We start from the raw sequence: 14,031 nt of genomic DNA, 5'->3' as shown, positions 1-14,031 counted from the left end.
AATGCTGCTGTAGCTCTGGAAGACATAAAGCATGTCTTTCTGCTGAACCAAAAATGAACCAGTTCTGAATATTGCTTAGATTCTAGGCTGGTAGCATTAAAATGAAATTTGCCTTCCTAAAAATTCATCAGGGTAGGTTGTGGGTTTAATTTAAGCTAATTTTGTTTTAATTTCTGTTAGTCTGATATTTGCTGTGAGCTGATCTTTGCTGCAAAACCTTTTTGTTCATTATTACTCTTAAAATTCCACAGGAATGTAAATATATTGGTTTAATCCCTCCCTCCCTCCCACTCTTCCTCCCTCCCTTCCTTTCTTTTTTCTGACTTTGTGTCCATGGATGTTATCTGAGGTTGCAGCTTTCAGTTGTTAAATAACAGACTGTTGTGTTCCTATGCTTCCTCATGGATCATCCATTTGGAGATCCTGTTCAGATACTAAATCTTAGCAACAGCTGTAGATTTGCTGCAGTCTGGCTGATGGAAGCTCTCTCTGCTCACTCTGGTTTTCTGTGTGTAGTCACTGGATATAAAAGGTCCCTCTTCAGCCTGTAAAACACTGACATACATGGTCACTAGTATCTGAAACATTTACATTGATGATTGTGAAGATATTTGTCCCACTAACTTCCATTCCTGTTGAGGAAACGCTGTCTAGCTAACTTAGTGTTTAAAAGAGAGTTCAAATGAGAAGGCTGAAAATAATGTGATGCTTTGTCTGTTGTATTCTTCAGGGTTGTACACTGTCCAAGCACTGAGCTTGGAAAAGTCTTAAGTGAAATGTATGCGTAACATCTTGCATAAACTGCTGGTATTTTAGCTCAAAAGGAAAGAATCCAGAACATCTGTTAACATGTATGGAATGCATTCATATGCAGACTGGAAATAGCATCTGGAAGTTACCTAGTCTATGCCTTTTTTAAAAAGCTCTGAAATAGTTCCCTTCTTGCCTGGCAGTACCTGTGTCTTTTCTTGTATCACTTTGTAATAGGGCATTGTGTCAGGCTGCTAGACTGATGTGATTACAGTCAGCCAAAAGATCATGTACCAGTTAAGGCATGTGACATTAAAGGGCATATTCAAACGAATTTCAAGTTTTCATGTCCTCTGAACATTTCTGATTCCTCTCTTAATCCTGACATGACAAGAAATTTTGACATTTGGCACAAAGCATCAGTTGTGTAGCAGAGGAAAGCATATACAGTGTTGTAATATCACCTGAGGAAGAAGGATGGCCCTGAGGTTTGACTAGCTTGCAGCTTGGATCACACTGTAGTCAAATTTTCTCTATAGGTTTAAGCAGCTCATTCAAGCTTCCTTGAGCTCACTTCCCAACAGTAAAACCTAATTCCCACAACATAAATGTGCAGCAAAAATGGGTACTTAACCACCGTAGGCATATTGAATGAAGAATTTTGATCATTCAGCATTTTGCCTTTCCCCATAACAAGAAGACAGAACAAATGTTTAATGAAGAATTTTGATGATTCAAAATTTGCTTGTTCCCTTAATCACGGGGTAAAGTAAAAATGTTAACACTTCCTGCATGTGTGTTGTGGGTTTTTGTTTGTTTGGTTAGTTTGGTTTTGATTTTGTTGTTGTTTTTTTATCTTAGCTTTGGAAACAACCCACAAAGCAAACTGTTTCAAACCTCCAAATCTCAGACAAATCTCTTGGGCCTGCAAGCTCTGAGGCACTGAGCTTGGCTGGCTACTCCAGGCTCATGGATCCAACAAACTCTGGGGACCCTGTCTTTGATGTAATTAAAATTGCTTATTTGAACACAGGTTCCCAGTAGCCTGCCAAACAAATTGTTGAGATGGGCAAGCTGGCAGGAGCTCAAACAGAATTAGATTTTTTCATAGTGCCTTGTAAACTGTGTTCTATTGGATTATATTTTCAGAGCAATAGTTTGAGAATTGTACCATGCTTATGAAACTCCCAAGTTTAGGTGAGTAGGAAAATTCCTTTGAAGCAAATTTTTTAGTGTTTTGCCTTCACACAGCAATAGGATATTACGTTTGTGTGGCTATACGTGTGTTAAGTAGAAATATTGTTCCCTAGAACTGTCCTTTCTCTGGGAATCCTAGGAAGTTCCATTTCAGTGATTCTTAGCCAGCAGAATCCATATATCATATTTCTCTATAGAATTCGGTGTGAGGATGCCCCAAACTTAAGTACAGAAAGTGCTTTGGAAAGATTACTGTGCTATGCAAAGCCCAGGCCCACCACTTACACATGGATAAATGGGAATTTTAAAAATCACTTTTGGTTGGAAAAGACCTTTAAGGTTGTAGAGGATGCAGTATTTATCAACTGTACTATTGCTTTCTTAATTAAACTCCCTTTTCTGAATTAGTTTAAAACTACTACCATTATCAAATACTTTAGAATCCATGTTGTCAGAAAACATTCTGATCTTTGGTTGTTTTTACATTTTGGGTAATTATTTGGAAACTATTTCTTGTAGCTACAGTAAAGGAGAATGTTTAAAAATTCCTCAGTGTACTTCACACAGTTTCAGCTGTAGTGGGACTCTCTAATGCCCTTTCCTTTCATTCAAGGTATACTCACTCTTGATGCCATTTGCTGTTCAGCAATTACTCAGGGCCAACAAAACCTGGCACAAGTCTGTTACATCCCATTTTTCTTAGAAGAAGACTGCACAAGAGAGGAACTAGTTTCAACTGTTCCATACCAGAAATTCTGAATGATGTATTTCCTCAAATTGTTATCTTTTGAGCACATGAGAAGCATGTTGGAGCTAGGCTGAGTGACAGGTAGGATCAAATAGTTTAAGCAGCTTCATGTACTTTCCCCTGTTCCTGTTTCATGGTGGTAGGGTTATACAGATGGCATGGAAAACAGCTTCAGGGCTGGATCATTCCCTGTAGAAAGTGTTTCTTTCCTGCACCTTTATCACACCACTACCCAGTGGGGAACCCAAAGCTTGCTGAGGGATCTGAGGTTTGAATATGACATGCAGATTTTGATTTGGGTTCTACATAAACTCATGTATTTTGACAATATTCCAGAAAATCACTTCTAAGTCAAATTATTACTTTATGCAGTTCAAGGCATCAAAATGAAGTGATGTAAATAATTAGCTTTGCTTTTTTTGTAAAAGAGTAGCTGAGGTTCCTGGGGTATAATAGATTGATTAAATTATTAGCATAGTTGCACTAACATTGCGGGCTGTTGAGTTTTTGTAAGAGAAGGGTCACAAGCTCAGTGTTACTTTTAACAGTTATTGAAGCAGAAAGCAGTTATTAGTTTTATTTCCCATGAAAATTTAAGATAGAAAATAGGTGCCTTAATGTTTTCTATTGTTACAGAAGACTGTATATGATTGGTGACAATTTTTGCATTTAAAAACCACTGTGTGAATTTGAATGGCATTAAGTGATATTTGGTTGTTGGGTAGCAAGAGAGGCGGTTTATATAACTGCTCTGAATACTGAATGTACAAGATGCTCTGAAAACTTTATAATGGGACCCAGCTTTGCAAAGCATTAAGTGCTGCACAGTAATAGTAAAATTGTATGCACCCAGATTTTTTTTAACAGGCTATTTAGTTTTCCTTCAGAAACCAGTATAACTGTGAAAGGGGAAATTTGTCCTGGGATCTCTTCCACACTGTGAAGCGTGGGTAGTCCATTGTACAGTCTTTAACCACTTGCCTGCAGAAAGCATTTCTCGTTAGGAAAATCCTTAACTGACTCTTCACACATGGTGTGCTTTGTCTGTCTTTGTGTATGTCTCAAAAGCCAAATGAAATTGTGATAGTAGACCAGGTAAATGACTATTGTATGACTGTAATGCTCTGATGAGCTGGCTCGAGGGTGTATGTAAGTCTGCTGAGCTCTGTCTGTCTTTGTGTATGTCTGAAAAGCCAAATGAAATTGTGATAGTAGACCAGGTAAATGACTATTGCATGACTGCAATGCTCTGACGAGCTGGCTCGAGGCTGTACATAAGTCGGCTGAGCTCCGCTGCTACCCATCTTTAGTCCAAGTAGTTGCTTCATAACCGTAGTTATTGTAGCAGACAGCCCATTCAGCCATGCATAGCAAGTATAGTCAATCTTCTAGCCACCCTCATGGTATGCAAATTTTTTTCTGGCTGAAACTAAGTCTGTGCTGCTACCACACCGCTATTTCTACAGCTGCAGTTACAAGCCAGTGACTTTTATTTTGAAATAAGTCTTACCTGACATGACCGTGTTGGTTGGAAAAGTTATGCTCATGTGGTAGCTCAGCTTAGAGGATGGAAACAGCTCTGAGGAGACCATAGTGACTGCAGTTGGCTAGGCTGTTACCTGCAATTCCCAGAACAAGTGAAAAGCCAGCTTTGCTTTCCAAGTACCGATTCTTTTGAGTCACTACCCAATACATTGTTTCTCAAAACCATGTAGCACGGGCTGTGATTCTGTGCCCTCCCATCATTACATAAAGATGTGTAGTATTCACATGTGTTTAACTGTGCATTCAATAGTGTCAAAAGCAGTTTCCCTGTGTCATCTGAGAATATTTGCTCCATACTCCTTTTTACAGAAAAAAAGATGTTTGCAGAAGCTTACTTGCACGGTTAAACACACATTTTTTAGTGATTCTTATAAAATTGGGTGTTATAGTCTTATTTTGGCAGATGCTGCTCTAGAATTATGAAGTTATAATGGCAACACAGTTAGCCATGAGTGCATCTTGATGAATTAAACATGCCGCAGCTGCAGAGTTTGCTTTAGATGTCTGCAATAATGGCTGGATTAAAGCTAAAGTAAGCATAAAGATCCAAGATTTATAATATTGATTTCCAGTGTGATCAGTTGTTCATACAATCATTACTACCATTAAACACTGAGTCACTGTAAACAGATGCAAATACTTTCATTTATGTTCCAATTCTTCCCTCTCTCCAGAAAGTGGAAATTTCATTTGTGATTTGGGGAATTTGTTCTTTTTGCACCTGGTCTGTTTTTTTTTTTTTTAATTAAGAATTAAAATAATATTTTTTTTATATCTTGGTAAATTAAAAAATGATTATGCATTTTCTTCCAAACTGTGCTCCCTGCTGTTCTCTTAGCAGTTTAAATGTTCCACACGTAGTATATGGTTGTTCATTTTTACAAAGTCTGCATGTAAATCATGTTTATTCAGTTATATTTAATCCCTTTTGAATCATAGAATGGTTTCAGTTGGAAAGCACCTTCAAGGTCATTTAGTTCCAATTCCCCTGCCATAGGCAGGGACACCTACTAGACCAGGTAGTTCAAGGCCCCATCCAAACTGGCTTTGAATACTGGAGCTGGAGCCTCTCTGTCTTCTCTGGGCAACTTGTTCCAGTGCCTCACCACCCTCATGGTGAAGAGTTTCTTTCTAACATATAATCTGAAGCTAGCTTCTTCCAGTTTGAAGCCATACCACTCATTCTATCACTACTTGCCTTGGTAAAAAGTCTCTCTTCAGATATCCTATAGCCCCCCTTCAATTACTGGAAGGCTGCTATCAGATGTCCTCACAGCCTTCTCTTCTTCAGGCTGAACAACTATAACTCTCTCAGCCTGCCATTGCAGGAGCGGTGCTCCAGCCCTCCAACAATGTTCATGGTCCTCCACTGGGCACGCTCTAAAAGTTCTGTGTCCTTGTGTTTTGGAACTCCAAATCTGAACACAATGTTCCAGATGAGATCTCACTAGAGCTGAATAGAGGGGGAGAATCACCTCCCTGGACCAGCTGGCCACACTTCTTTTGATACTGCCCGAGATTTAGTTGGCTTTTTGCACTACAAGTGCACATTTCTCATCAACCAGCTTTCCCAAATCCTACTCCTCAGGACTGCTGTATTTGACAAGCTAAAGCTTAAAGCAAAACAGAAAGCTAAAGCTAAAGCTAAAGTAGAAAAGGAAGTAATCCCCATTAATATTTTTAATGACACAGGCTGTCAGAGAACTACAGGGGGCAATAAGATTTTGTTTGTTGTTCTTTGTAACAGTGTCCTCTTCAACAGATTAAATTTGTGCCTATTAGACAGGAAGTTCTGAGTTGCTGTTCATTTTCTGTTCCTAAAACTGGAAACATTCTTGTAATCTGTATGGTAATGTGTTATATTCTTTATTTATTGTGGAACATTTGTAATTATTAATATATATGTATGTGTGTGTGTATATATATATATATAGTTTTACAACAAAATAACCACACATCTGTCATTTTAAATAGAGAATAGTTCCATTTTATGCACATCACGATCTTGTTTCTGAACTAAATTTTAGTTTTAAAATAGTGTCTGTGCAGTTAAGTCAATAGATAATATTCATGTTTACAAAAAATATTTATTTTAAATGCCAGCTCTTCATCACTGGTCTTTGTCTTTCTCCTCCACCTGTTCTAGTGGGTTATGTGTAGAAAGCCTGAAGATATTTTGTTAGTCAGTGATAACAGGATAACTGCCTAGGAGATTCTAATTACCCTACTTTACTAAATGAATCTACTTTTTATTGTTTAGGAATTTAATATGAATAAGTCTACGACTAGAGTTAGAGAATAGTTGTGAGAGAAACATTCAAATACGGTATTTCTGATAAAAAGCACAAGACATGAACAGTGGTAAAACAAAATGAGAATTTATGGTTCTGCCTTCTATTGGCTTCAAAAATTATTCATGCACAGAATTATTAGAATGAATTCCACCGTGCTATTTTGCATCAATACTATTACACATGATTTTGCCTGAGGGTATTGAGTCAATGGGTAATGCTTGTAATACTGCTTTTTCAGTCATGGTTTGTTATAATGTCATTTCAAAGAGTCATTTTCCCCCTCTCATTTATTTGTCATCTTACTGTAGATGGATTAGGAGCAGATTAGTTTTTATTTTAAAGCAGGCACAGTGATGTGGCGTTCACTACAAAATATACCAGTTAAACATGAAAAGTACATTTGGAGATAATATCATGTCAGAGGCACTTTGGGTTATTTGCTACTGAAAACCACTATGATACTGTCAAAGGGAAAATGCACAGTATCTACTCAGTGCTGTGGAATATTATTATTTAGAGACTGGATGGGATGCTTGGTGCCATGGTTTAGTTGATTAGATGGTGGTGGATGATAGGTTGGACGCGATGGTCTCAAAGGTCTTTTCCAACCTGGTCTGGTCTATCCTATCCTATCCTATCCTATCCTATCCTATCCTATCCTATCCTATCCTATCCTATCCTATCCTATCCTATCCTATCCTTTTCTATTCTATCCTTTTCTATTCTATCACTTTCTATTCTATTCTATCCTTTTCTATTCTATTCTTAAATTTGATTAAGTATTTCTCAATTCTAGCACATTTGGTACTCCAGCATTTCTATTCTATCATTATAATGAAATTATCTCTACTGTTTTTCATCTTGTTCATAACCATAACATAAATATTTAGCAAAAATGTCAAATTACAAGCAAAGCAAAACAAACAAAAACCCCCCTGCCAATACCCGCTCTTAAAACCACTCCAAAAAACCCTAAACAACAAACCGAAAGCTAAGCAGGAAAGTATTGGGCGAAGCAAAGAAGGAAAAATGTATTGCCTAGGAAGGTACCACAAAATACATGCTCAGATATAGCAATCCTCAAAATGTAAAAATCTGTGCGTTGACCATAATGAGGATGTATACTACTGAGAGTAAAATATATTGATGGGTAATTACTAAATAGTTCCTTTGAGCTTGATTCTGTCATGTATTTTCACCAAGCAGTGCCTTATTCTGAGAATGTTGTGATAGAATAAGATTCTGACCCTCTCAAGCAAGCTAGCAGCATGGATATCAGGACCATGGAGAGGTTTCATTTTTCCATGTTACTGTCTGAGAGCATTTATACTGCACAAGATGATAATTGAATACCATTATTTGACACCATACAATGACAGGATTGCATCAATTTTTATCTGGAAATTGCTTTACTTAGAGTTGCTGCTGTGGTTTTTTTCCCATTATTCCCTCCTCTCTCTCATCATAAAATCATTTGGGCTGCTGTGAAGGTTGCTGATTACAGTAATTCTTGTTAGCGCTTTGTCTACTCTAATGAGTCAGATAACGATTTCAGAGAAGTGACCACCATTTTAAGGATTGATGTTACATTGAGTTCCCATACTTTTGTTGTAGATTAAAGGTCTCAACCCTATATTGCTCAATGTAGTGCAGGAATTCATGGGTCTTCTGTATGCTTTCTCTACAGTTGCTTTAAACAGTTCTGGGCCTATGACTGGTGTAAAACTCCAAAGTTATTTGCTATAATGAAGCTCTGACAGATATGTGCACAGTAATTTCTAGTATTCTGTGATGTCTTGGGATCTTTTCTATATCTTTACTGGACAAATTGCTGACCATATTTTAAGATTTCCTGTCTTGATGCCTAGGCTCAGCCTACTTATATTGAACTACTCAAGTAGGTTAAAGAAACACATGAAGTCAATCAAAACATGACTGAGAAAAGGGTGTCTGGGGTATTTTGCAGGTACATTTTTGCCCCCCAAAGAAACATGTGGACATATAACTAAGACTAGAATGCTACTTTATTGAGAAATTATATTGTTTTGCTGGCCTCATCACCAAGTGACAATAGTAGTATAACATCTGTTTGAACTTTGGCAGTGCTAGTTTATAATATTATTGAGCAATTCTGTGCTTCCGTTCTCTTCTTCTTTCATCAAAGGTATTATTGATCATTAATGCCAAAACGAAAAATAAAAAGTGTCAGTTCACATAAGTAAACATTTGGACAGCAGCTGTTCTACATTAGGTGTAGTTAATGGTCATGTTTGCCACCACAAATGTAGTATTTACATCCACAGAAATTTCAGAATTGTTTAAATGAGACAAGAGCAGAGTGATACCAGCTGCTTCAGAGCAGTGGGTTTTTGTAATTTTGATTGATGTTGATTGAGCATGTCTTGGATTTGCTGAATATTACTGAGAAGATGAAAAAAAAATCACTACGCAGTTCATTGCCTATCTTGAGCAAGAAGAAAGAAAAAAAAAAGAACAATAATGAATGCAACGATGAAATTTGCATCACTGTACAAGCTCTGCATAGATTGGCAAAGAGGGAAAATCATGCATCCCATTAATAACAATCACACTGCTGAAGCAGTTGGCAGATATCAGCCAGAGATTCATTTAGAAGGCTTGTAGCTACTGAGAATACTCTTCAGCAACAGATACTTTGTATTAGAATTTTTCCCTGTCAAGCAAATAAAATGAGTTTTGCTTGCAGAAAAAAAGTCTGACAGAACAAGAGATGTGATGCAGTTTGGGGTCCTAGAGATATGAAGAGTTTCTATTAAAGAATACCTAGATTATCTGTCTGCCATGTAACATCTTCTTTTCTTGCTTTTCTGCTTTGCAGTAATGTGTGTGTATGGATTACCCTCTCTTGATCTTAGTAAAAGTAAAATAAGCCCAAACCTAACCAACCAAAAACCCAAACAACCAAACTACCCCAAACAACCAAACCCTTTCCTCTCCTGCCCAAATCCCTGATATCCTGTCCTCCTGGGAAATACTGTAGGAATAAAGCATCCCCAGCATCATTACCCAACAGGCAGTCACTAGTGTCAACTTTCCTTTTATTATATTCAATATCTTCTTTTCCACCATTTTTTTCTCCTATGTGAAAAGGAATCGGTTTTCCCTTGATCAGTGAGTTTTTTGGTAGGTTCCTTTAATGCCAGAATTTGAACGTCCTAGGGCAAATCTTTTGCTATTACAGACACAACTTTAAACAGTCAGTTCACTATAGATACGTGATTGTTTTCAGCTTTTCACACTCTAGCAATTCTCTGTAGTTGTTTGGGACACCATCCCAGGGTCTAAACATTCATAGACTGAGAACTTCATGGTGGAGGATAAAATATCCTAGAAAACTAGAGACTGCTTTTACACTGCAGATGTCTTACTATATTTGTCCTGTGTGTTTGTTTATTTGTTTTTTAAGTCCCTGAAGCAATGGGCCAAATTATTCCCTCTCATTTCTGGTATGGTGTGGTTTTAATATGAATATTATCTTATGTAAGTGGAATTATACACACAATGTAATTGTTTTCTAGCTACCTATCTTTTTGCAGTTAGCTCTTTTTGCATTAGTCTAGACCTTTAAATGCAGTGTCATGATGCTTTTAAGATCTTGAATATCCTCAGCACAGAATAAGTAGATGGTCTTTTTAGCTGACTGGAATATATGTAATTAAGGCTACATCATTCATATTGGACAGGATGACAAGTGCAGATTTTTATTTTGGTTTTCTGAAAGAAATGTTCATGTAATAGAGAGTAAAAAATCCATCTGAATGGATTTTCAGGATGTATTGGTAAAATGGATAAAACATTTTTCCTTCCTTATGTTTCTTTTTCTATACCCTATCCCCTAAATGGTATAATAAATTAATACTAACAATAGCAATCTGAAAATAACTTCATACACCTTTTACTGTGCACTCTAGTAACAAATCTCTGGTCTGGTCTATATGGAATGTAGCACTGCCTGAAATCAGTGCCTTCATGGTAGAGCTTACTACAGTGTCTACTGATCTCAGTGTGAATGACTTTATTTCAATGGCTTTGCTTTGGGTAAAGTGCAATTGATACATGACAGTTCTGCAAATGCACATCTGAGGAATACAAATACCAAAGAGTTAATATGATAATCAAGCAGCTTCTGAGCATGATGAGGCACTATTTGTGAAGGCTGCACTGTACATATTGGTATGGGACATTGCTGAAATAGACACAACTTTAAAATGTATTATTTGCAATCATTTTGATAAACAACACAGAACAAATTACTTCATGTTGCCATAATGACCACTGACTAATTTTTTGCCTATTAAGATTGGATTTGTCTAATTAAAAATTAAATGTCTCAAGGTAAAATAGTGAAGATGCTCTGCATTACTTCATTTTATGGCAAAAATTTGCTACAAAAATAAATGACTTAGCAATGTCTAAGAGGATATCATCCAGGACTACTTTCAAGTACCTACTCTGCTGGTTGAGACTCTAGAAGAGTGCAGTCATAACCTTGTATTGTCCTCTCAAGCTCAAAGGAGCACTCATGACATCTGTCTCTATTCACTCAGGAGCATCTAATCACTACCATCCAATTTAGTCTTCATAACCTTTCTAGCCAGTCAAACTGTCTCTCATTCTACTTTGTGGACTTGAAAAATTGCTGTTAGGAAAGCTGCCATCTTGACTACTTTAGCTGTTAGAGCTGAACAGTGTGAATGAGAGACAGACCTTTCCTGTGGAGCTGGACTCAGATGTTCAAGTTTCAAACACCCCTACAATGAAGTGGAAATGAGTTTCTAATTCAGCTGAATCTTGGAGTCCAGCTGATAATTAATGTTACATTTCACTTTCCAAGTTAGTTCTTCATTGTGTCTTGGCAAAACTGTGGCTCCTGTCAGGACTGAGATATGGGTGGGCACTGAAAAATATGACACTGATGGAGGAGAACAATAAGCCAGTGGGTACCAATTGATGAGGTGAATTTTATTTCTGATGCACAAGCATATACCAGGTGCAGCACAAGGTATAGCAGTGTAGTAGCAGTGAGTAACAGTTTTGCTTCTTCTTTCTGCTTTCCTTACACTGACACACCAGCTTAGACAGCATTATGTAGCTTTCACTTGCTCTGGTGCCATACTGCTTTGCCAAGCTGCATCTCCAGGACTTTTCTATGAGTGTTGATCATCATCTCTGCTGATTGATAAGTAATAATAGAGTTGAAGGAAGAGTGAACTGTCAGTAACCTGAATGAGGATCTACCTGTTCCAGTAATCTACCTACCTCCTACTTTCTGAGTCTCTTGAGTTATGTGATCTCAATGGAAGAAACAGACAGGGAAACAAGATTCAGACCAGGAAGAGAAGGAGGGCAAGAATCAGGGAACACGGGGGGGGGGGGGGGGGAAGTGAAAAAAAAAAGAAGTTGGGGACTTCTGATGTTATAAGTTGTTTCACCATACCATAGCCCTGCTTTGATCTAGTTATGGACTCTCTTTCCTGACCCTTTTCCATGGGTCAGGCACATTGGAGGCACCACTTGGCAGCCTAGAGAGAAGATGTGCTGGCACCAATGTTCCTAAATTTCATGAGTTTGAGTTTTTACTGACTCACTGGAATTGTCAGTGCCTTGTCTTTCACAATAGATGGTAAATCTACTTTAGCCCTGAAGTTTTCATGACACTAATTTGAGATTGGTCAGAGCTGAACACTTGATTGAGACTTAACTTGAAATGATTCAGGAATTTCTGAAATACTAAGTATTGTTTTTCAATAGAAATGAGTTGAGATATATATATATATATCAACTTGCTTCCAAACTCTGTAAATGGTGAAGTTTCACTGTTTTAATATTCATCTACCACAGCAGCTTTTAAAATTAATATTGTAATTCAGTGATTAAAGAAATGTATTAGGCTGTGTACTATATCAATCATGTTGGGGGAGTTAGGCTTGTGGGTGGTTCCTGTGTGAGAATACTGTCCTATATTATCAGGAGTGCAGATCAGAACTTCTGTTTGTTTTTTTGACTGTAAAACATTTGTCAAAAGTGGGGGTGGAGGGTAGGGGTGGGTGAAGAAAAAAATGTTGCAATTGTTGATCTCTAAGTTTCAGCTTACTTTTCCAGATGGAATATTATGTGTTTTCAGATGAGCCTTCTGTAACAATTAGAAGCTTGGAAAGCTTTGATGCTTCTCATAATTGGCTATATAGAATTAGTGCAACCATTGAATCAGCTTGAATACATTTAGAGAGGGCTTCACTACATTAGTTTAAAAAACAATTATTTTATTAAGAAAGTCAACCTATGGACCCTTACGGAAGAGAAATGTAGATTTTATTTGAGTTCTAGTCCTAACACAGGACTACTCTTGAAAAAGTGAATCAAAACAGAATTGTAAACTAGTGATTAGAACTGAAAGCATCATGCAGCATTGGAATTATTTTTTAATTTGCTTTCACATTTCAAGGTCAGCACAGATGAAAGTGTGTTCTGCAGAGGATACAACACAGTGGGTAGAACTGTCAAAATTCAGCTCCCTTTAAACAGAAAAACCATCTATTGAAGATTCCTTCTAACACCCTTATTGACTTCTGTATTTTTATTTATTTTTTTTCCACAGAAGATCTTTCTCAAAGCTGGAAGCGAGGAAGAAATCTTTGCACATCTTGGCTTGGATTATGTTGAACCGTGGGAAAGGAATGCTTGAACTGATTTGCCAGTATACATTTACCAGTTGACAGCAGTGGTCTTTCAGCCTGCCTTAGAGTTTGATTTAGATATACAACATACATTTCTATGACAACTAAAACATTTTAAATATATTAGTTAGAAGCAGTATATATACTCATGCTCTTAGTAGAGTTTAAGTTCTTCAGGAATCTTTTCAATGTTTCCTGGTTTAGGTTTTGAAGTTTCTACATAGGAATGACAAGATAGAGATAGGTTTTTGCAGAAAACTTGAAGCTGGTGAGATTGTTGCTTGTGATAGGAGTTCAATATTCCTGTGACCACTACTTGCTTGTTAAAATACTGTCCGCTATGAAAATACATGAATAATACCAAATACTTGAGCTCAGTCTGAAAAACACATCTAGCAGCTAGGCATATCTGGACCCATGAGCACACTGCCAACTCCATACATTGTGGTAGAACAGTTGGAATCAATAGTAATGATGCTTCAATAGTAATGATGTTCCTGAACTCATGAAGGACAGGTGAGGACTGGGGGCCTGGGAAAAGGGTGAGCATTTGTAAAAAGAGTAGACCTCTGCACATTATCAGCGTAAGGGAAGAAGATTTTCAAAGACACCCAAGTGAGAAATAAAGTGTATATGAGTGGGCCAGTCCATTATCAGTTTGAGTGACAGATGGCTGATTAGACAATCTGCACTGAATGATAAATGACTATATATAAAACTTAGAAGCCACAAACAAACTCAGAAAATATGTCCAAGAAACATTTGAACTGAAGATTCATGA

The 14,031-nt window shown here is 37.3% G+C and overlaps 1 protein-coding gene across 1 annotated transcript in view; it reads left to right on the top strand.

The window, feature by feature from the left end:
* The window catches only part of DNTT (DNA nucleotidylexotransferase), an 86,378-nt gene extending 73,057 nt beyond the window's left edge, over nt 1-13,321 (top strand). Inside the window, exon 11 of the mRNA XM_054163677.1 lies at nt 13,172-13,321. Within this exon, the coding sequence (XP_054019652.1) occupies nt 13,172-13,258 (87 nt within the window). The 3' untranslated portion in view covers nt 13,259-13,321. The remainder of the gene's footprint in view (nt 1-13,171) is intronic.
* Nucleotides 13,322-14,031: the final 710 nt, after the last annotated feature.

Source organism: Dryobates pubescens, chromosome 8, assembly GCF_014839835.1.
Source record: "Dryobates pubescens isolate bDryPub1 chromosome 8, bDryPub1.pri, whole genome shotgun sequence".
Lineage (NCBI taxonomy): Eukaryota > Metazoa > Chordata > Aves > Piciformes > Picidae > Dryobates > Dryobates pubescens.
This window is presented reverse-complemented; position numbering and strand designations above follow the sequence as displayed.